Source organism: Sceloporus undulatus, chromosome 8 (genome assembly GCF_019175285.1).
Source record: "Sceloporus undulatus isolate JIND9_A2432 ecotype Alabama chromosome 8, SceUnd_v1.1, whole genome shotgun sequence".
Taxonomy (NCBI): Eukaryota; Metazoa; Chordata; class Lepidosauria; order Squamata; family Phrynosomatidae; genus Sceloporus; species Sceloporus undulatus.
Genome location: NC_056529.1, coordinates 24,097,602 through 24,121,357, shown reverse-complemented (window position 1 = coordinate 24,121,357; position 23,756 = coordinate 24,097,602). Strand labels below are relative to the sequence as shown.

Below are 23,756 nucleotides of genomic sequence, written 5' to 3'. Positions count from 1 at the left end.
TGAGTTGGGAAATGCCCCCGGGACACTCCAACATTGCCCCAATGTTGGCACCATGGTCTGGTACCCATTCCACCAGGAGATATTGAGGTGCAGAATGGGACCATTATTGGTCTTCCAGATCTTTGCCTTTCAGAAATCCCAGCCATTATGGGAGCTGAGATCCCAAACATCTGGAGGACCAATTTTTTTTTGCAAGCACCAACTTCAGAGGAAGCCAAAAGCCTAATCATTCCGATCGATCCATCCATCGATCAGTAATCTCTCTCCAAAGATTCAGCAAGTACAGCTTATTCTAAGAAGCCAAGAGTGACTCAGTCCCTTAAGTTCATTTTCTTTCCTTCTAATTCTCCTCTGACTCCCGATACCAAATATAGTCCACATTACACATTTATAGCACTTTCAGCCGCCATGGTTTGCCTCCTACAGAATCGTGGGATTTCTAGTTTCAGGCTCAGAATTCCAGATATCTAAGGAAACGACAAAACCCAAGATTGCATCAGACAGGACCATGGCAGCGAAGGTGCAGTCGCTTGAAAAGAAGGTATCATTTCCTCCTACCTTGTCCGCCATGATCATGGAAGATCCCCCATGGATGCCCAAGATTGGAATGAAAGTCTGAGAGGAAATAAAATCCAAAATCTGAGCAATGGCCTCCTGGTCGGTGTCGTCTCCAAAAACCACCCCGTGGATCTTGGTGCCAGACATCAGGTCACAGACGTTGGTGATGATGCTCTTGGGGTCAGTCTGGTTGACCAAGAGGGGGACCACGTTGACATCAATGGCCAGGCCGGCCGCCATATCCCTGGCCCAGAGCCCTCGGACATCCCTCTCCGTGGCAAACTGCGTCCTCCCCAGGATAACGGCGATGTTCAGGATGGGGTAACTTCTCTCCGCCCCGCGGACCAGGGCCAACTCCGCCAGGAGAGCCTGGAGCACCAGCAGATGCCAGCAGACCTGTGCCATCTTGGCCAACTCCATGCCCTGCAAACAAAGAGACGCAAACAAAGCGGGATGAACCCTCCTGGCAAGAAGCTATGCCAACATCCTTCCCTCAACTAACCCTTCACTCTTTCTTGCAACCTGAAAGTGGAAACCTCAGCCTAGCACAGCTATGAACCCACAGAGTAGAGGGCAAAGGCGACACAAAAGTGTGTTCACACTGCAGAAATAATCCACTTTGGCACCACTTTAACTGCCATGGCATTTGAGGTTGTGTGGGTTTGCTAGATATAAATATTTCAAGGATACAGCCAGCCCTCTGTATCCACAGATTTTTTATCCACGGACTCAAGCATCCACAGTTTGAAACTATTCCCAAAAAAAAGTATAAACTGCAGATAGTAAACCTTGATTTTGTTATTTTATATCAGGGACGCCATCTTACTATGCCACTGTATTTAATGGGACTTGAGCATCCATGGATTTTGGTATCCATTGGAAGACCTGGAACCAAACCCCAGAGGATACCAAGAGCCCACTGTAGTAGTAGTAGTAGTAGTAATAACCACACCATTGTATATAATGGGCCATTTTGGAAACCCTCAATTCTGCCTTTTTGGGGGAGAACACCCATTGCCAAACTGAAGGCATCCGGTGGGTCCAGGCCATGTCTGCCACCTCTTCCTGGCACTGCTGCTAAAGAAGGGGCTGCAAAGAGGACCAGTTCACATAATGCCTCCTTTCCCACCTCTTTCCAAAAAGGGAAATTGATTCCAACTAGATGCACCAAAGGGGCTACATTTCGGAAGCAGATTCTGGCACACATTACTCAAAAAGCCTGTTTTCTCTCTGGCTCTTTCCTCTTTTTCCCAGCCTGGCATTGGCATGCACCTCCAGCAGGCATGACTCTGCTCGGCTCTCCTGGGTCTTTTTTAACTCACAGCCTTTGGGGAAAGCAAGCAAGCAAGGAGCATGGGGGAAAAAGGGGTACATGGATGAAGGTGTCTCTCCTGCAGGGCTGAGATGTGGGAATCCCAACTCTGTGCTGCTTTCGGAAGGGGTGCATGTGACTTTGGGCAGGTGGATTTAAGGGGGGTGCCATGACTTAAATGTGGCAGAGGTGTGTGCAAAAGGGGGGGCTAGAGTTTTCCTTGCTCCCCTGCAAAATCAACTCCCCCTGCCAGCCAAACCTTCCCCCTTCCCATTGATGACAACCCCACCCATCGTCCACCATGAGGGGCTTATTCAAAGAGCTCGCCCTCCTCCCTTTTCCCAGTGTTCATTTGGATTCAAAACTCAGCCTCGGCTGTTGCAGGGCAGACTTCTCTCCCCCTCCTCCCATTACCGCAGTCAGAGCGGGCGAAAGACCCCCATGTACATACACACACATACACACACCACACAAAGAGGGTGACACTCTAGCCCCACCAACCAGCAATTCCCTTGTGCCTTTACAATCCACCTCTCCTTTTTGGGAAGGGTTGGCATTATTGGGGGCATTACAGAGCTCCCTTGCGTGCCCACTACCGTGCCACAACCAATGTGTTTGTGTTGGAAACCACACCATGCAAGGAATCTAAGGTCGGGAGCCAGCCAGAGGCATATTTCTGCAGTGCTTTGAGAGAGGGACCTGGCACAGCATGCTTGGCACATGGGCGCACATGGCACGCTGCTGCAAATCCCGCAACCCCGCCGGCCCATCTTTCTTTGCAGAGTGCGTAGGAGTGCGAAGGGCTCCTGGGAGCATCTTTGGAGCCTTGGGTGCTCTCCATTCACAAGGGGACCCCCCCCATGGAAAGCAGGCAAGGCCAAGAGCGCCACCGGGTGGCTGGAGCATGCGCGGCACCCTCCTCTGAGCATCACTCCTGAGGATGCTCCCTCTCTTCATGCTCCTCAATTGTGATGCATCACCCCCCAGCCTTAGAAATGTGGACTCCACAGCAACCTTACCAGGAATGTGAGAAACTGTAGCCTCCTCTTGGGCTGCAAAGTTTGGCATTTCGCAGGCGTCCTCAGAGCCAGGCCTCACGGGGGGCTGCCATCCTTCTTGCCCAAGGTGGGGAGGCGGCGATGGAGGCTTCTGGGCATCCGGACCAGCAGCATGGCCTCCTCCGGAGGAGGCAGAGATGGCTATCCTTGCAAAGGTGGTGGTCTGTGGCAGGAAAGGGAGCGGGAGAGAAGGAGGCAGGGAAGGGATGCAGAAAAGAGGAGGAGGGGGAAGAAGAGGAGACCACCGCATTAGCGCTAAAGCCACACTTTATTTATATATTTACCTTGGCACAGGGAAAAATAGGAAGGCAAGCGGACAGACTTGGCAAGGGGGACTTTGCCAAGAAAATCTGGGTGCAGCTGATATAAACCCCTTTTGGGGAGTCAAGCTGGAAGCGCAGGCAGCATCCCTTGGAAAGGTCAGGATGCTAAAAAGGTGTAAGAAAAGTTGGAGAGGGGAAAAAAGAGTGGTGTTATAATAACCAAGGTGGCATGAGACCAGGCTTGCATTGCGTGGTTGTCACGCCACCAAAGGCTGCCCAGGTGGCCAACCTTTTTCCCTGGGCAATCTGGACCCTTCCAAGGATGCCTGGCCCAAGGCATGGCTTACTCCCAAGGAAGCCCACCCCAACCCCTTTCCAAACCAGGTCAGAATTACTGGGCTTTGCAAAAATGGGGCCAAGATCCCACGCAGGATTCCCTACTCCAGAGTAAAGATCCTACCCTCTGCAGGGATTACTTTGGAGTAAATTTACACCCAGGCTGGTCATTCAAATGTTTCCCCTTGGATTCGCCAAAGAGGCACCAATCCTCAAAGAGTCCTTCTTTCCATTTTGGTTTTTACTCAAAAAGTCAGTCTTCTTGCAAATCCAGTCTCCTCTTTTTGCAGATGGAGTCCTCCAAAGTGGATCTGCTTACTCCAAAGTAAGCCTCCCCTGGACTCAAGAGGGGACCTTCAAGGTGCAAACTCACAGGCGACTGATTGATTGATTGATTGATTGATTGGCAAATGCTTGCATTCTCTTTTTAATCCCTAGAGGACAAAACCCAGCTCAGCCAACCTTGGAGCGCATCAAGCTTGGTGTTTACTCCAGAGTAAGTGCCACCAGGCTCAAAGGGAAGCCACTAACATCCAGCCAATGCTATCTTTATGGGGCCAACCCAAATGCACCATTCCAGGTTGCAAGTTTCCGAAGTCACACGGGCTTCTTCATCAGGCAAACCGGAGGAAAGAAAGGGAAGGCGTTAGGTCTGTTTTCAGGCTCAAAGGGGCTTTCCATTCTGGTAAAGCCCAGTGGGGAGGGAAAGCAAGAGAGGAGCCCCATTCTCAGATACATATATATATATATACATATATACATATATACATACATACATACATATATATATATATATATATATATATAGCTAAAGATGCCACTTAAATCCCAGCAGAAGGAAGGCATCTTCCAAAATACTGTAATAGTAATAATAGTAATAATAATAAGGGTATCAATTGTGTAGGAGCCAAAGATAGCTCTCTTTGCCGATCACCAACTAGTCCGGGGCTGGCTGGGACGATCCCTCCCTGGCCTTCCAAGGGGCCAAGCGGCGTCGCCCCCTGCCCAGGTGCCAAACCTCCGCCCCCAAACACCCCACACGACCCTCTCCCCCAACCTCTGTCTAGAGCTAATAATCCAAGACAGTAGTCTATTACATCTCTCTCTCTGGCCCCATCTAAGCCCTCTTCTGCCAGCCCCGGCTGATGGTGTGACTCACTGCAGTGGCCCTCCCCATAATGCCAAGCTGGGAGTCTTCCAAGTCATCGCCAAAGGCTGGCTGGACCCCCGAGAGGAAAGGGCGCCGGGGGGGGGTCTCCTTTTTGGGGGGAGGGCTCTTTTCGCCGCCTTCTTGCCGGTCTTCCTTTCCTTGCTTTGTCCAGGATGGGGAGCCTCTTCTCCTGCTCCTTTAGAGAGCCAGAGAAGGCATGCTTCCAGGGATCCTCCGCGTGGCTCTTGTCCTTCGCCGCAGGAAAAAGGCAGGAGCCGGAGAAGGAAAGGGGCGACGCCAAAAGCCCCCTCCTTGCCGCCTGCCTCCGATGCCAACGCAACACACCCCCCCTCCTCCGAAAGTCCTTCCTGGGCTCCAAGTGGGAGCAAGGCGGTGCCAATGGCCAACAAGCGGCGGAGCAGCTGGGGAGACTTTTACAATGCCCAGCAGCAGCAGCAGCAGCAGCAGCTCCCTGCCATCCGAGGCAGAAGAAGGGCTCTCTCTCGCTCTTGCCCCGAAGCGAGCCCCGAGAAGGGCAGGCCCTGAGTCTCTCCAAAGCCCAAGCCAAAGGAGGCGTTTGGGAAGAGGCTGCCAGGAAGGAGGCAAGGAGGCAGGCTACAGCTGGGGGGCTTCTCGGGGGGGCCCTTCCCGGAGTCAGGCCAGCCCCCTCCCCTCCTGCTCCCCGGACCCCTCCAGCCAACAGCCAGCGGAGCCTCTTCTTCCTCTGCAGAGAGAGCAAAGGCGCCCGGAGGAGCCAGGATTGGGGAGAGGAGGAGGAGGAGGAGGAGGAAGGAACGGAGGAGGCTCCGCTGCGCGCCCCCGAGGCCTCGGGCGGGAGCGCGCGCAGCCAAGTCCTCCTCGCTGCCTTGCCCTTGCCTTGCCCAGATCGAGGGGGCCTTGGAGATTCAGGGGGTCTCAGCCAGGCTGGCCCAAGGCAGCCAAGGCAGGAGCCTCTTCTTGGCAAGCCCTCCAGGCCAAGGGCCCTCTCCTGGGGGCCAACCTGCCTTCCAGGGTCGCACTTGGAGAAGGGGGGTCAGCAGCAGAGGTTGCTCTTCAGGCCTTCAAGGCAGAGGAGCCCTCTCTGGTTGGCAGCAGAAGTAGTAGTTGAGAGAAGGCTCCTCTGCCTTTAAGGGAGGGATGCATTGGAAACTGGAGCCAGGCTGGGCCAAGGTCCAAAGAGGGCTGCCCTCCGCTCTCTCTCCAGAGGCCTCCTTTCCCAGTCCATCCACTAAAGCTCCAGCCAGGAAACCTGCTCCCAAAAACAGGGAGAGTTCCCTTCCAGACAGTCTGCAGGACAGAGCAGTGCAGCCAGGGGGGAGGAAAACCGCAGGGTGGGGAATGCAGTCGCCTTTTAGGTGCTGTAAGACTACAAGTCCCAGCATGCACCACCAGCAGCTCTGCTGGCTTCGGGGTGTAATCCTTTAAGGGCCTCAGGGTAGTAATCTGCAGTGGCCCCAGAGCTCTCTGACAGAGAAGGCTCAATGGCTCCCAAAACTACAGAATTCTCTAGCATTGAGCCAGGGCAGTTAAAGCGGTCTCAAACTGGAGTAATTCTGCAGTGTGTTTTGGTCCAGAGTTAGCTAAAGTTGTTGGGAGTTGCCTGGAACAGCTTCCCATCCCCAATAAAACCAGTCCAAGTGTCTTAGGGAGTCCTTTAAAAAGTCCAGCAAGATGGACACTTCTCTTCTGGGCCAAGAAAATACAACGCAGGGCTCTTGTGCTTTTAATTGCATGATACCTGCTGAAATCCCTTCAACTGTTAAAGGTACAGGAGCCCCATCCTTGGTTTTGTGTTTTTCTTGCCAGGAATTAGAGTTGGCAGCCAGTGTCTCTCCATCCGCACTTTCCAGGGAACAGAAAGACCCCCCGTTTTGCTTGGGAAAGACTCCTGCAAAGAAGAAGCCAACACAAGACAGGAGCTGCCCTGTTTCACAATCCATCAAACCACTAAAACATCCATGGAGAACCTCAATCGTGGGACCATCTCTGAACCTTCGCTGGTCGGTCTCCCAAGGAAGATAACCTGAAGCTAAACTATGCTGGTATGTAGAGGTTTGGCCTTTCCTTTTTTAAACCTGGGTACAAACCCCACCAAACTCGATGATGTTTCAGTCTGCACTTTCTTCCCCGCCTCTGATGATGAGCAGCTTTGCTCTCGGTGGTTGATTCTCATTTTAAGGCTGTATTTCAATGGGATGTTCATGTCCGCAACCGCCAAGGGTCACCGTGTGAGATCACTTGTGGCTCCAAAGGAGGGAAGGCCAAATCCTATCAGAGCATTTCTTTTAAAGTTCAAATGGCAAGATTGGTTTGACCCGTGAAGCCGATTTTGCAGACCTGCCGACTGCAAGGAGGGTCTCCCCCAGAAGGAGAAGCAGAGGAAAATTGACTTCTGGAGGAAAAGTACGGGAGCGCCAACAACTATTTTAAGCCCCTTTCCCTGGCAAGAAAGGAGCCTGGATTATTTATAACAAATCTATCAGCCCGCCGGACGCCTTTTTCCATGAGAGACAGCTGTTCGTTCCAAAATGATTGAAGAGCCCTTATTTCATATTTATATTTAATCCGTGACTTGGTTCATGAATCTATTCATCGGTTGCAAGTTGCTGATGGATGCCTTTTTTTGTCCCTGGAGAGAAAGAGGTTTCCAAAAACAAAGGGGTCTTCTTCTAACCATTTCTCCTCCCCAAAGTAATTTCAAGGCGCCACAACTGCTCTAGTGTCCATTTGTTGCTGTTGTTGTAAGCCTCCAAAATCAATTTCAACTTATGGAGATCCAAAGACAACACCATCATAGGGTTTGCTTGGCAGGTTTCCCTCGAGGGGGTTTGCCATTGCCATCCCCCGAGGCTGAGAGAGTGTGACTTGCTTGAGGACACCGAGTGGGTTTCATGGCTGAGCAGGAATCGAACCCTGGTCTCCAGAGTTGTCAGGCAATGCTCAAACCGCTATATCTGACTACAATGCCTAGACATTGCACCTGTGCTCAATGGGGGGGTGATGAGTTGCAATCCAACCCATTTGGACTTCTGGGTCCTGGGGTCCAAAACACTGGAAGATATAAAGTTTGGGGATCGCTGTAAAGCAACTTGAAGGCCCTTCTATACAGATCTAGGATTCCATGGGAATGCCTCCCAGTCCAAGAACTTGGCAGGAGCGTTTGCATGTAGAAGGCAGCATCGTCATTTGATGGCTGAGAAGAAGTCCATCTGCAGAGATGGAATTGGCGCAAGGATGCCAATGATGTTGGGAGTCTGGCAGGGAGAATGGGGGCCAGATGGATCTGGGCCAAGAAGCCACGCGAGCAAAGCCAAAGAGAAAGACTGTGTGTGTGTGTGTGTGTGTGTGTGTGTGTGTGTGTGTCTGTCCGCACGGTGCCCGCTTGGGCCCAGCCTAGAAACATTTATAGCTAGGTCAGGAGGAATCAATGGACCGCCAGGACGAGAGGTGAGCTGGCAAAGCCTGTGCACTCAGATTTGGAAGGGCAACCTGATTCCTCTTTCTCCAGCCTTTAAATAGCTTGCCCTGCAACCAAAGGTGGAACGGGCGTTCAGTAGCACTGCCCAGTCTCAGAGGCTCTGGGTTCAAGTCCTCTTTAGTAACACAGGTCCCAAAATAGATTGCAGACGGCTTTAGCTGCCTTGGCTCAATGCTATAGAATTCTGAGAACTATCGTTTTGTGAGACATTTTGGCTTTGCTCTGTCTATTTTTGCAGGGAAAGGAGCAGGAGGAAGAGCTTTGTTCAATTTGTTCCCGGGGCTTGCAGGTTTTTTTAAATCACACACACACACACACACACACGCAGAGGCATTGGGTCGCAGATGGTCTCCTTATCAAAAACTGGCTCCGTTTTCCATTTGGCATCTCTCCTTTCGCCTGCAATTTACCAAGCCAGGCGTGAAAGGATGGCCTCACGCGGCCCCCGGCCCAACAGCTGAAGACATGAGCTGGCTGCTTCAACAGGAGAGGAGGCAATGCACAGTTTGCACACAACCCACACACAAACACACACACAGCACACACTCTGTATCCCCCCCCCTTTGCATCTCCAGGGTCTTTTCTTCATCCAGACACGGTCCTCCCCAGAGGATTTCTGCACTTCTGTCTCCCTCCGTGCCTCCGGAGAACCAGAAGGTCACTTGAGGTTCACAGGAACCGACATCCACGCGCTCTATTTTTCCTCCGCACTTAATGCCTGGCGCATGCGCCAGCGCATGCATGCAAAGTCCACTAATCATTTCATCTTCAGATTAATCTCTGACGTTCTTGGAAGGCCTGGGCCGTTTCAACATCTTGAGACCTGAATTACTCATCTTCCCTGACCTAGGTCGGTCGGGCCAGGGTCTGCTGCAGAGCTTGGGGCTTTTTAATTAAAAGCAGCTCGTTAATAACAACCAAAGGGTGCCCTGCGCTGCTTTACTCCAGGGAGGACTCATTCAGCCAGAGCCCATTCATTGGGCTGGGCATGCATGCACCACCTGGCTCCCGTCATGTGCAGGTGGAAGAAGGGTAGGATTGGTTTTCTTTTTCGATCCAGTAAATAAATACCTGTAGCCTTGTGGAGGAAAAGCATGCTATAAGTCCAAGGGTTGGGAGCGACCCCAAGGTCTGTCTATTCCATCCCCCTGCCATGCAGGAATACGCAACTATATTGCTTCTAAAAGATGTAAAAGATGTCCATCCAACCTCTGCTTAAAGACCTCCAAAGATGGAGAGGCCATCACCCTCCAAGGCAATCTGTTCCACCGTGGACCAAATCTTGCAGCCATGAAGTTTTTGCCAGTGTTCGGATGGGATTTCTTATTGTTTGAATCCACAGGTTTATGTCCTGATCTCTGAAGCAGCAGAAGACAAGATGGCTCCATCTTGGTCCTTCAAGTCTTTCAGACTTCGCCTCCCAGAAGCCCCAGTCAGCTTGGCCAACAGTCAGGAATTCTGCAGTCCAAAACATCTGGAGGAACAAAGTTTGGGTGCTAGATGGAAGGACTCTGTTAAGGAGATCTAGGGTATGAATTTGCAGGACCAGAGCAGAGCAGCGGAGGTTAAGGAGTCTTGGCGATGTCTCATCCAAAGGGTCACCATGAATCAAAGGTCACAACAACAACAGTGTCTGAGACGGTTCTTCTAAGAGCTCTGGAATGAAATCTCCACCCGTCCAAACACACCTCCCCGGGTCATGCTTCACACGCCTCTCGGTTTAAGCCGGGGATTTAATAACAGCCATTTTGCAAGCGTCGCAATTGGCTGTCGTCGTCGGTCCCTCGAATCCGGGAGGATTAGGCCTGAATGACAGCCAGAACTGTGCTAAGTCCCCCCTTAGCCAGTTTGGTTTCTTTTAAGGGAAGGCATGAACATCCAGGGAATGCCGGGGCAGAGAATTCACAATCCTCCATGACAAACGCTAAGCTCTGGTTTTCTGTCTTAATTTTGTAGTAACTAATCTCAGCTATTAAAAGAAGAAGAAGAAGAAGAAGTAGCAAAGGAAGGAAAGAGCAACCCTCAAAAGAGCATCTTCAAGGAGTGTTTTTCTAACACAGGAACCAGAGCAATATGCCCTTTTAAAAATCTTGCTTTCTGCTGTTTTCTTACCAAAACGCCCTACCTTTTCTTCTTCTCCTCTTCTTTCTGATTGTGTGCCTTCGAGTCATTTCTGACTTGTGGTGACCCTAAGGTCATGGGGTTTGCTGTGGCTATCCTCTGAGGCTGAGAGAGTGTGACACGGTCACCAGACATCATCCTTGCTCAGACCAAGTTGCACCAAGCTGAAACAGGCCCCATGCAAACCCCAGAGCTGCGTCTGTAACCCCAAGCCTCCAGGTATCTAATAAAATTGTTCTAAAATACTGTATATACTCACCTATAACTCGATACATAAGTCAAGGGCAGGTTTGGGGGCCAAAATTACAGATTTTGATATGACCCGTGAATAAATCAAGGGTAAAACTTAGGGGCAGGTGACAAAGGATCTAAAGGATGAAGCAAAGAAAGCAGTGCCAAGGAACTTACAAAATTTCAGCAGGCCCAACTATTTGTGCTCATCCTAATCTGTTTCCAGGACAGATTATGCTCTTGCTTTTCACTGCAGCATGGTTCCTTTTTAAATAAGAGTGAAAGTACAGTACTTACATTGACCCATGGATAAGTCAACTCAGGTTTTGGGGGTCAATTTTTGGCTAAGATTTCTGAGTCTACATAGGGACCACCAAACGCAGTGTCCAAACACGAATCAAGGGCCATGACAGACACTGCTGACCGGGTAAGCGAGAAAAATCAGCCGTAGCAGAACACATTATAAACCATCCTGGGCATAAAATGCTGTTTGAAAACACTGAAATTCTGGACCATGCCAACAACCATCAGGTCAGAACGCACAGGGAAGCCATTGAAGTCCATAAACATCAACAACAGGAAAGAAGAAACCCTTAAAGTTAGCAAAGTTTGGCTCCCAGTCCTGAAAAACACCAAAATCAAGACCCAGCAAAATGCAAAGGAAAACCAGCCAGGGTCAGAGGGGTTTCCCAGAAGACAATGGATCATTAAGTAAGTAGACATCCGAAGGCCTTGCCATTCAACATAGAACAATGCACAGATTCACATGGAAATTGCTTCCTCGCAAACCAGGATCACACAGTGTGTGTGTGTGTGTGTGTATTTACCCCACTCTCTTCTATGCCAGCATCCTCTGAAGATGCCAGCCACCAATGCTAGCGAAACACCAGGAATAAATTCTTCTGGAACGTGGCCACATAGCCCCAAAAAACCTACAGAAAACTATGGATGCTGGTCATGAAAGCCTTCGACTTCACACTGCTACCATTTTGCAATGTTGCAGTTCCAAGCCATTATGGATTTCTTGCATTGCTCCATCAGGGGTTGGAATTGATGACCTTTGGGGTGCCTTCCAACACTATAGTTTGCAAAGCAAATTGTCTCAGTCTTTATCCCCAGACCAATTTTTGTCAGAAATGGAAATGCCAGAGGCTGGGAACAGGAGCTACATCCACCATGGTCCCACCTTTGCTAATATATGTTTTTTGAATAATCTCTCTGGCTCCATCCCCAGTCCCTCAGTTCTGGCTCTGGCTCTAACTCGCAAGGCTAAACATCCTCCCAATTGGCTTCCCTTGGAGAGGAAAAACAGCAGGAAGTCCGGCGTCCCCCAGAAATGGGCAGAACATTGCGTTTGGAAATGTCAGGGAACATAAGTTGTCCCATGGGGGGAAGGCAGGAGGGAGATGAACAGGGGGGGGGATCGAGGGGAAAGAAACCGCAGAGGTGCCTTCTTTAAATTGCACAGTGATGGTTGGTTTCAAAGAATGAGCAGCATTCTGTGGGGTTTTAAGCCATATAATAAGGAAGGTAAATGCAAAGCAATTCCAGCTTCAAAGTGTGAATGTCAAATGTAAAACAACAACAACAGAAGAAGAACCGAATTTCCAGCACATGCATTTCCTTTTGCAAAGAGACAAGGGATGGAACAGGGTTGGTTCGCCTCTGTACCCAAATGTGGTTAATTCCATACTGTTGTTGTGTGCCTTCAAAGTGGTTTCCAATTTATGGTGACCCTAAAAGGCAAACCTATCACAGGGTTTTCTTGGCAAGACTTTTTCATGGGGGGGGGCTGCCTTCGCCTGCCTCTAAGGCTGAGAGAGTGTGACATGCCCAAGCTCACCCAGTGGGTTTTCATGCAAGGATTCAAATCCAGAGCTGTAGTCCAATGCTCAAACCACTTTGTCGTTGTGCGCTTTTGTGTCGTTTCAGAGTAATGGTGACCCTAAGGCAAACATATTATTGGGGGGGGGGGTGTCCTGGGGCTGAGAGTGTGTGACTGCTGGTCTCCAGAGTGCTATACCTCACTGGTCTTGAATTCCAGGAGAGATAGGCTGTAATAGGGAAAGCCATTACAGGTGAGACCAGCCAGTCCAGGTAGGCCACAGGTAATTGAAGGAGTTTGCCAAAGCAGAAAGAAGGTGCATAGCAAGATCTCCAAAACATCTCACAAGGAGCCAAGCTTTGGCAATAACCAAAGGCAAAAGAGGAAGACAAAGAGATGTAGAAACATAAGCCAGTCCTCCGGTCAAGACTCCAAAATAATCAGCTTGCAAACCCCAAGAGAGAGATGCATAGTTAGTTGCCAGACCTTGAGATCCCAGGTGATTAATTGCTCAATGTTTTGCACTTACGGGCAGCAAAGGGCCTTTCCAAAACACTGCATTTGTTTTCCAAAATGCTGCGAAACAAATTGCTTTTGGAAATGTTAAAGGACAGAAGTTGTCCCATGGAGGAGAGAGGAAGTAAGAAAAAGGGGGATGCGCTTCGACTCAAATCAATGCAGCTTCCAAGAGCTGCTCCCAAAACTTGAGGAAGGAAGGAAAAGGCAACCCAGGCCTCTTTCCCTGATTTGGGGGCTTTGCTCAGACTTCGTGTTTATGACGTATTGCATTTCATGCCATCTATATTTAGAGGGAGGCTGCTGTGTGTCTGTGTGTGTCTGTTTTCCTTCCCCCTCCCACCGCCCCGTCCTACTTTTAATATAAATTATTACACTTGAATCAGCTCCTGACCTAGATCTTGAAGAACTCAGGGATGTTCTTAGCTCGAATCCACAGACGTCTCCCCATCTCCCCCTGCAGAGTGACAGTCTATCCGGTCTGCAAGGAAAACTGGGAGCAAAAACATGACAGAAGAAAGGGATTTGCGTAAACACTGCAATACAAGGCGCTGCAAAGATTTCAGTGCTGGGAAGGCGGCAGAAATCAAACTGTGGGATGAGAACAGGTGTGAATTACCTGATCAAATCTTGAGATTCCTTGAGTTCTCCCATTGTTCAATGAGAGAAGGAAAATGGAAGCAGCTCGTGAAATGGATATGTGGCTTCCAAGGGCCAAACAAGGATGGCAATTGCTGGAGAATTGGGAAGATGCCATTTTAGAGGAGCCAGGATTGATACCAGGCCTGAAAGGTTCGGGTCTTTCCCAGGATCCAAAACTCCAACCTACATCCAAGCCTACATCGGTCCCCATGAGGACCAGAAACCTGACCTTCTCTCGGGGGTTTCCCCAGAACAGCAATGAGACCACCTTCTGCGTGCATTTTTGGAAAGGCGAGAGGCAACCCCGCATGGGGCATTGGGGCAGGGATTTCTGGACGAAAGAGGACAAAGGAGGGCATTGGAAGAAAGCAGGGGGGTGACTCTGTCTTCCATGCAAGGCAAGAGCCTCATTAGGAGCGAGTTACGATTCAATTATTCAGATGCCGCTGACGGAAGAGGCTCTTTACGGATGAAAGCGCATGCCACAATGGATCTATTAAACCGCCGCAGAGCTCACGGTCGTTTGATATTCCATCGTGCGGCGGGTCAGACAGATGGGTAACTGTCCACTTTGCAGCCGCTTTCTATGACCTGAGAGTTCTCCTGCTCTATAAATATCCAAGCCAGCAAAAGAGAAAAGGAGGCGAAGGCATGGCGGGCACCTGCTTTTTGGCCAAGCGACAGGAACGGAGCATGTCCCCTCCTTTACACTTCCCTGGCATTCATTATGGATGAGGAAAAATGGGATTTTTTTCCTCCCTTTAAGGCAGCAGCAAACTCCCAGGACAGATGGAAGCTGTTGTATTGCTCCTTGCCCTTGTTAGCGGAGCATGAAAAGCACACAAAGGCCTTCAGAAACACACAGAGACATGGATAAAGGCAACGCACCCCTTTCCCCCAAAATAATTTTGCTAGGTAACACTGTCCCATCTGTGATCGGGTTCTTCTTCTTTGCAGAGGTTAAAATCAGCATGGGGAGAAAAGATAAATTGCAGCGTCTTGAGACAGCATCTCCACCCATCTTTGGCCCTACAGACGTTTAGGGACTTCGGTTCCCAGAAGCCTAAATAACAACGGTCAGGGATGCTGGGAGGGGAAGTCCCAAAACATCTGGAGGGATGAAGGATGGAAAATTTAGGTCTTACACTATGCAACTATAGCTGTTTGGTCCCCCTTCCACAGCCTTTCGACACTTTGGAGATCTTCTATGAGGTGCCACCATAGCAATTCAGCTTTTTGTGGGATCGTGTGAGACTCTGCAATAGCAACAAAGTCTGTTGTTTAGCCTTCAGGACCGTGATATCTCATATCATCTTCTCCAGGCTTTTAGCTCTGTAAGAAAGTCTTTTCTATCTGTTCCAACAACCTTGCAATCGTGTTTGGTGGGATGTATGAGAGGGTCTTCTTGGTGGTAGTTCCCAAACTGTGGAACTCCCTGACACAGCAAACTAGCTGGCTCCATCTCTGCTTTCCTTCTTCTAGCAAGCAAAGACATCATCATCATCATCATCATCATCATCATCATCATCATCATCATCATCATCGTTTTCCTTTTGGCAACCAACTGCCTTGGGCAAATCCTAGCCCAACACAGTATTTTTCCCTAAGCTTCTGGATGCAACTCAAGAAGATGAACTTCTGAACTATTGGCTGGGAAAGTGTGCCAAAGCCGCTGCGTCTGTCGCTCCTTCCTTGGGATCTGCTTAAATAAACACCATTTCTCTCTCTATCAGCATTGGCATTGTCATCTTTGTTTCTCAGAGTCTCAAATTAAAGAATATCTTTAAAAAAAGAAAGACAAGGGGAACTGATTCATGTTCATTTTCCAAACCTCAAAGAAGTGCCAAAGAATGCCTGGCAGGCGTTCAGATTCTTCTTGGCTGATTATAATCTCAGGAATATATTAATATCCGCTCCGTTAATTTGGCCTAGCCTGGCTTCTAAATGGCTAGAGAAAGAGCCTTTTCTCTCTCTCTCTCTGAAAGCAACACAAATTAATTGTGCCTTTTATTAAGACGATCCATCGCTGTCTCTTGGGGGGAAATGGATTTGAACCCCGGATCGCCAAAAAGGTGCTACAATGATAATAACAAGAAGAAGTCAGGGTTGCTTTTTCCAGGTGGCACAACAAACACAAACACATACTGTACCAGTTGCAAAACACGCGTGCTACAAACGGGGAAAAGATGCAAGCAAGATAACAGCAGCAATGGCTGAAGATGGTATTATTGTCACTTGTGGCAATCCTTTCATCAGGTATTACTGGCCAGATTGCCACCATTGCCTTCCTTGAAAGCTAAACAGAGTCAGCCCTGGTTAATCCTTGGATGGGATTAACCGAGGAATCCCAGGTGCTGGAGGCTGCATTTCAGAGGAAGGAACCAGAAAAACCACCTCTGGGTATTCCTCGGCTAAGAAAACCCTATGATATCCATAGGGTTGCCATAAGTCAACTTGGAGGCACATATACACAAACAGACTCTTATGTCACTAACAAGTTGCCATCCCAGATTTGTCCATGATTTAGAGCACTGCAGGCATTTGCAAAGTGTGAATAAATCTCTCCTTTCCTGCTGGCTGTGAACTTTAGGCCGGAGACGCAGCCTTGAAGGGGGTTGTTTTTGGGGCTGGTGTTTTTGGATGCTGTGGCTTTGGCCCTGCTGGGCTTCCTCTTCCTTGCCTCACCTCTTTCTTGTTCTTTCCTGTCGGCGAAGGTTGTCAAACACCATCCCCGCTGCGGAGTTTCAAAAGGGCACATTAAAGTTGCATTGCTTGCTGGTGTCCATCTCTGCAAAGGCGCCCCGCGTGGGAACCGTGGGGGGCTAAAACATTATTGATGTTTTATCTGGAGGAGAGAAGAGGAGAGGAGAGAAAGATCACCTCCAACAAGTTGCAACTATCCAGCTGGAACTAAACTTTTGGGAACCCCTTGGGAAAACTGCCCCTTGCTCTCATCAAAATGAGGCACATAAATGGATTTAATGCCTGCAAGCGAGAGGTAGTTGCAAAGGTTTGAGCATGGATAACCTGTTGCAGGAGGCAGGCTTTCGGAGCTCCATGGGTTTCTTCATCATCAGGCAAGAGGTTACAAACCAAACAGGAGGAGAAGAAAAACAACAATTGGAGCTGTTAGTCAGATGCCTGCATGTTGTTTCAGTCCTTAGTAAAGATGGTATGCTGAGGAGGAGATCTTTGGCAGGCATGCCGCAAGAGGGAGATTTCCAAAGTCCAGGAAATTTAGGCCGCATTCCTATTTACAAATAAATCGCTTTGCAATCCGAATGATGGATCGGTTCGGCAGTGGAGCGTGGTTCATACTGCATTTGCCCCGATTGCATTTTCTTGCTGCAAAAAATAACTCACTTGTGGTTCACATTGACGAATGAATTCAAATGGGCCGCTCCACTGGTGAAGAGCAATTTAAATCAATTCCAATCCACATCTGGTTCACACTTGCGCGGAATTGATTTATCCAAAAAGACGCTGGAAAAAATCAGCATCAAAAAAACGTGGGTTTAAATGAGTCTAGCACATGCCCCCCCCCCGAAGTGATTCTGTTTAAGTGTGAACCTGGACAAGTATGGTCCAAAGTAAAACACAGGTTTATTCACCGATCGGGGCGAACAGCAACACTAAAATGGGTGGGAATCTCTGCACCCTTTGGCACAGGCACGAGCATTTTATAGTCCTTTTGTTTCACAATGCCTACAGTCTCCGTGTAACTTTTCTGATTAGTCTGTCCTGCTTACCAGTCCTGTCAGCAGGTAATTGGCTGCTTGAAGTGTGCACACTTTGTTCCTCTTCTTACCATAGATGGTGTTACCCTAAAAGCAGAAGCAATTGTACAAAAGCGGAAGGCAAAGGTTATGCCATATGTCCCTCTCAAAACCACTTTGCAAACCGGTTTAAAACGTAGTGAGAATGAGGCCGCAGTTGCGCATTGTACATTTTAGATATGCACTGTGGTTGTGCATTGTGAATGACCAGGTACCATCATGCAATGCACAATACACGCTACACAACTGCAACACACCCAGCCATTGACTTGTGTTGTGCCAATGTTGTGCTTCTGGATTGTAGTCTTGGCGTAACATATATTTGCATGCAAACGTATATCTTATCAAGAGAGGATACTGGATTGCAGCCTGTCATGAGCAAGAACTTTTTTGGTCCAAAACACATTGCAGAAACAATCCAGTTTGAGGTCCTGGCTCAATACTAGGGAATCCTGGGAACTGTAGTTTATTGTGGCAGAGAAGGCTAAATGTCTCACAAAACGTTTAGGTCTCAATCTGGATTGTTTCTGCAGCGTGTTTTGGACTGCTCTCAGTTCTGTTCAACTGGCCCCAAGATGCAAAGTCCCTCTTGCATCCTAAAACAATATCTATCTGCTGCAAGTGGAGAGGAAAATATCCTTTGAAACCATCCAAGTTTTGTTATAGAGCTCCACCTAATGTCAAGATGAATTAGGAAAAACCTGCAGAAGGAGTGATTTGTGGAAGTACATGTGCCTTCAAGTCCTTTCCAACTTATGGCGGCCCTATCATGGGGTTTTCTTGGCAGGTTTCATCAGAGGCTGCCAGCTCCTCATCCTCCATTTCAGCCTTCTGTCCAGGAGGCATTCCAAAGTGTCCTCCATTGTGAGCATGACCAAGAAGCATGGATTTATTATTTACATGAGTGCATTCAGCTTTTATTTGGCAGTCTACATCTTCCTTGCATGCTCTGCGTTGTCCTCCTTTGCACTTATGATATCTGGTTACTCCAGGACAGGATCTGTTTTTGCCAGTTTCTGCCCAAGTATTTCTCTTGAAGCCTTCTGCCGAAAGAGTTAACCATCTGGAAAGCTGGGAAAGCAACGAAGGTTCATACCTCCCACGGAAAAGCATCAGGAGCTGGCCTTGGAAGAGCGAAACAGAGAACGGCAGCCTTGAAAGGACGCTGCTTTTTAGTAGCAAGCCATCAGGTTGCATCATTTGCAAGCTCTGGCTCTTCTCGCTGTTGTTTGGAAAGCATTATAAAATAGAATATAATGTGAAACTGTCTATATACAGTTCTTATCTCACAGGGAGATGCGGTCAGCCACCAGTCAAAGCCTCCTGCTTTCTGCAGCGGATGTCGGTGCAAAATGTGAACTGTTGCACTTTGCCTAATGCAAAATGCAACATGTTGCATCATGTCCTATTTCAAACCTGGCTTCTTCTCTTTTTTGGTTTTAGCATACAATTAGCTATCACCGGACTAAATTCTGTTGGTTACTATTACTAAAGCAAGAGTAGCATAATGGATTTATAACTAGGGAATGCCCCAAAGGCACCAGATCCTGTCTGATCTTGGGAACTAAGCAGGGTCAGCCCTAGTTAGGACTTGGATGGGAGATCGCCAATGCATCCCAGGTGCCGCAGGTGAGATTTCGGAGGAAGGAACTGGCAAAAACACCTCTGAGTGATTCCTTTCTTCTAGCATTAGAACTCTCTGACCAAGAAAGGGAAATATCCCCTGAAACTACAACTCCCAGGGTTCCACAGCTTTGAGCCATGGCATTTTAAAGCGGTGTCAGACTGCGTCAATTCTGCACTGCAGATGGATTTGCCGCCCTGCTGACATGATGGGAACCATCATCCACTATTCTGCGAAATGATGGAACAAGGATTTATCAGCTTTTTCTCCATCGGAGTTAATCTGGAACGCCTTTCACGCCGGCAGCACTGAATTAGCACCACATTTGCAAGGGAGATGATGTTGCACAGGAGAGATCTCCGGTTGCTCTGGTGGATTAGCAGTCCTGGCTTGTTTGTGGGCCAAGCCTGATCGGAATATCAGGTCTGGCAAAAGGACATTAATACATCTTTTTGTTCCCTTTGTTTAAGACTTTCTTCTTTAGAGTTGAATTGGAACGGAAGAGGAAGGAAGGAAGGAAAGAAAGAAAGAAAGGAAAAAGAAGGTGGAGGGAGGAAAGAAAGAAAGAAAGAAAGAGGAAGGGGAAGGAAGGAAGGAAGAAGGGGAAGGGCAAAGGCAATATTCCAGACTAACATGGTTAGGTCTTTGGGGAGGACACAGGGATCATTGCAAAGGGTCTCTCTCCTAGCTGGCTTTTTAATCTGGCTCCATTTGGCCTTTGAGTTCCAACTTTGCAGGGAAAAAGCAAGATATAAACTATGATTACTATTATTATTATTATTATTATTATTATTATTATTATTATTACTAGAGGAGTTGTTGAAACCTGAATTCACCGCCTGCCATCCGCCACGGATGCCACCAGCCTCTAGCTGGGTCCAGATGTTTCATCTGGAGGCTACAAATGAGAGAGAAGGTCTTTTTTAAGAAGCCCATTTTCTCTGCACTCCTAGTTAGAGAGCCAGCTGCTGCCCACAAGCTCTTAACAACTGCCATGACTTTTAAAAGGGCTGTCAGAGAGATGCTCTCGCCGGAGGAAGTGAGTTAATGATTCAAAAGATTTTATATATATATATATATATATATATATATATATATATATATATCTCCTTATCCCCTACTATAGGGAAAGATTGTTGCAAAGAAGAACAGAAAGGGAAGAGAGCCACCAGAGGAAAAAGGAGAACCTAGTCTGGACCACATAAAGGGACCCAAGTGACAGGTGCTCCTTGTTGGAAAAGTCATTATTTTGGACAAATGACACTCCAAAAGCGGCAAGAAATGGTAAAAGGTTGCATTATAAGACTGAGAGACAGCACAGTGGTGAGAGCGGAGACCTAGCGGGTGCATCTACATTGAAAAAATAATGCAGTTTAACACCACTTTAAGTACACTACTTGGTGTACAGTTTATTCATGACAATATACAGGTTATATCGCGGAATTACACAAAACGGTTTCACACAGAACCCGCCATTAAAGTGGTCCTAAAGAAGCATTAACGCGCATCTTTTTACTTTTGGGATTTCCGATCTTGCTTTATTTGCGCAATTGCGTGTGGTGATCATTCGCGCAATGACTCCCCATTTCTGCTTCATTTGTGGGATGCTTTAAATGAGCTTTAATCTGTCTTTAATGTTGAAATCGGCCCCAGTGTGGTAAACTCCACAGAGGCATGGTTCAGTGTTTAATTAATCTCTTGCAAGTAGCAGCATCGTTGGAGAAGGGATGCTCTGATGCCGTCCCGGCCTTCACACTTCCCTTCCAAACCTGCCTCCCTTCCTGTGTCTTTCATTTCACTCCGGGCGATATCTGATCACTCTGCTGGACGGAGGAAAGGTCACTTCTTCCCCTGTCTTTTAATTAGAGAGAAATGAGCCTAAATGGCTGCCACTGTCCTCAGGCTCTAACAAGGCCCACCACCAGCTTGACCAGTCTCTGCCCCAGAGAAATGTCGCCAATTAAAAAGATTGTGCTTGTCAAGCAGATGGCTGTCGAGGTTTGCAGGGCAACAAGGCCGAGGAGGGGACCGTCCTCTTCTCTAAAAGGTTGCCAAAACAGGGACCAAAACCCAGAGTCATGGAATCATAGAGTTGGAAGAGATCTCAAAGGCCATCCAGTCCAACCCCCTTCTTCGGCCATGCAGGAACTCTCAATCAAAGCATCCCTGAAAGATGGCCCTCCAGCCTCTGTTTAAAGGCCTCCAAAGAAAGAGACTCCATCAGTCTCCAAAGCAGTGTCTCATACTGTCGAACTGCTCTTATTGTCCAGAGGTTCCTCCTAATGTTGAGATGGAATCTCTTTTCCTATGGCTTGCATCCATTGCTCCAGGTCCTATTCTCTGGAGCAGCAGAAAACAAGCTTGCTCCATCCTCAATGCAGCACCCCTTTAAATGCTTAAACAGGGCTATCATAGCACCTCTTAACCATCTGTTCTCCAGGCTAAACATCCCCAGCTCCCTAAGTATCTCCTCATAGGGCTTCATGGGTTCCAATCCTTCCACCATTTTGGTGGCCTTCCTTTTGACACATGGCTCCAGCTTCTCAACATCCTTTTGGTGCCCAAAACTGGACCCAGGATTATTCCAGGTGAGGCCTGACCAAAGCAGAATAGAGTGGCACTATTAGCTCCCTCAATCTAGGCACTATACTTCTATTGATGCAGCCTAGAATCGCATTGGCCTTTTTAGCTGCCACATCACACTGTTGACTCATGTTCAGTTTGTGGTCTACTAGGACTCCTAGATCCCTTTCATACATATAAGTCTCCTTAAGCCATTCTATATATATGCATTTCATTTTTTTAATAAAGTGATAAGATTCAACGTGTGAATGGCTGCCAAGGTTGTCCCTGGAACAAATGCAACAGTTTGCTAACACAACAACAACAATAACAACAACAACAACAGGTCTGGGGATACAGACATACCCAGCAAGGCCAACCTTTCAATGATTACGTAAAGGAACTTGGCAGGAAAGCCCATCCACAAAGTAGGAGTGCATTGCCAGTGACTAAAAGAATCATCGTCAGGAACTGAGCCATTTGAATTAATGAATCATCGGTGGCTCAAAGGAGCTGGCAAGGAAACCAACGCAGACCTTTGGATTAAAATAAAGCCCCGGATTGTGTCATCCACCTGCTTAAAAAACACCCTCCAACCCATGGGGCTGGGGGCATTTCCCAGGCCTCCTTTGGCACCTTTTTAGCTTCGAGGTCACGGCTAGAAACCCAGAGCAACAAATCCAGAGACCTGGGTTGGATCAAAACAGGAGGAAAGGAGAGAAAAGCGGGGAAATGAGAAGAATACACTGGGATGGGCAAAGAGGGGGTTTGAGGATGTTGTTGGAGTACAACTTTCAGAATGCTGGGAACTGCAATCCAAGGACATCTTATTTGCCACTTTGATCCCTATATAGAGAGAAAGGAGGGATATAAGATGATGATAATAATAATAATATCTGGGTATGATATCTGCTTCTCCAATCTCTCTAGACTGAGTCCCCTCGCCTTATCCAAAATGCTTAGGGCCAGAAGTGTTCTGGATTTTGGATCCTTTGTCTATACGGTGGTCCCTTGGTATCCGCTGGGCTGGGGTTTGGTTCCAGGATCCCCAATGGATACCAAAATCTATGGATGCTCAAGTCCCATTATTACTGTCTTATGCTTATGTTTATTTGTATGCCGCTTTCCTCCTAGTACAGGGACTCCAAGTGGCTAACAAATCCAAAACAGTCTAAGTTAAAACACTATAAAACATGCAAAATACAAGTTTAAAAAAACAATTAAACAATTAGAATCATATTGAATCACAGAATCGTAGAGTTGGAAGAGACCCCAAGAAGGGCCCTGATCCAGTCCAACCCCTTTATTCTGCCATGCAGGAACTCCCCTTCAAAGCATACCTGACAGAGGGCCATCCAGCCTCTGCTTAAAGGCCTCCAAGGAAGGAGACGCCATCCTTCTCCTTTGAGGGAGCCAGCGTCTTCCTCCTGAGGCTGAGCTGGAATCTTTTCCTGTCGCTTGCATCCATTGTTCCGGGTCCTGATCAAACAATTAAAAACATTACATTATTAAAATGTTAAAGTTCAAAACTCTTTAAAAACAATGATAAACAATGCATTATTATTATTATTATTATTATTATTATTATCCCTTGGTATCCCCTAGGGCAGTGATGGAGAACCTTTGACAGACCGAGTGCCCAAACTGCGACCCGGACCCCACTTATTTATTGCAAAGTGCCACGGATGTCCCTCTGGCTTTCTAGTAAGAAACTCTGGCAAACTCTGTGCTAAGGCAACAGCATGTGTGCCCAGAGAAAGGGCTCTGAGTGAGTGCCACCTCTGGCACACGTGCCATAGGTTCGCCATCACTGCCCTAGGGTTAGGTTCCAGGATTCCCAATGGACACCGAAATCCATGGAAGCACAAGTCCCATGATATACAATGGGATATTCTTATTATCTTTATAATTATCCTTATTAGTACAGTAGGGCCCTTGGTATCTGCGGATACCTTCAATGGATACCCAAAATCCATGGATGCTCAAGTCCCATTATATACAATGAGATATTATTATTACTACTACTATTAAAGTGGGCCCTTGATATCTGCTAGGGTTTGGTCGAAGTGTTAGAGACCTAGGTTCTTGGGAGGAGCCATTGAAGGAATAGTCAGGAGAGATCAAATCTGGTCCAAAGCAAACACGGGTTTATTCAGCTGAGGCAAACAGTTGAGCACCAAGTAGTACTAAAGAAAAACTGCCGCGCTATTGGCGCAGTTCCAATACTATTTATAGACAGAGACAAACAAGTAACAAATGTAGGATAATGTACACAATCATAGCATGACTGGTTAACCATCTGTG

At 47.9% G+C, this 23,756-nt stretch overlaps 1 protein-coding gene across 2 annotated transcripts in view; it reads right to left on the bottom strand.

The window, feature by feature from the left end:
- GRIN2A (glutamate ionotropic receptor NMDA type subunit 2A) overlaps positions 1 to 22,849 on the bottom strand; it is a 112,735-nt gene extending 89,886 nt beyond the window's left edge. The window contains exons 1-3 of one of the 2 annotated variants that reach the window (XM_042438023.1): positions 22,793 to 22,849; positions 2,890 to 3,091; positions 559 to 981 (exon numbers count right to left, since the gene is read on the bottom strand). In XM_042438023.1, the coding sequence (XP_042293957.1) occupies positions 559 to 978 (420 nt within the window). In that variant the 5' untranslated portion in view covers positions 979 to 981; positions 2,890 to 3,091; positions 22,793 to 22,849. Of the gene's footprint in view, positions 1 to 558; positions 982 to 2,889; positions 3,092 to 4,686; positions 5,337 to 22,792 lie in introns of those variants that run through there. The other variant, XM_042438022.1, reaches the window with a different exon arrangement.
- Between the last annotated feature and the right edge of the window lie 907 nt (positions 22,850 to 23,756).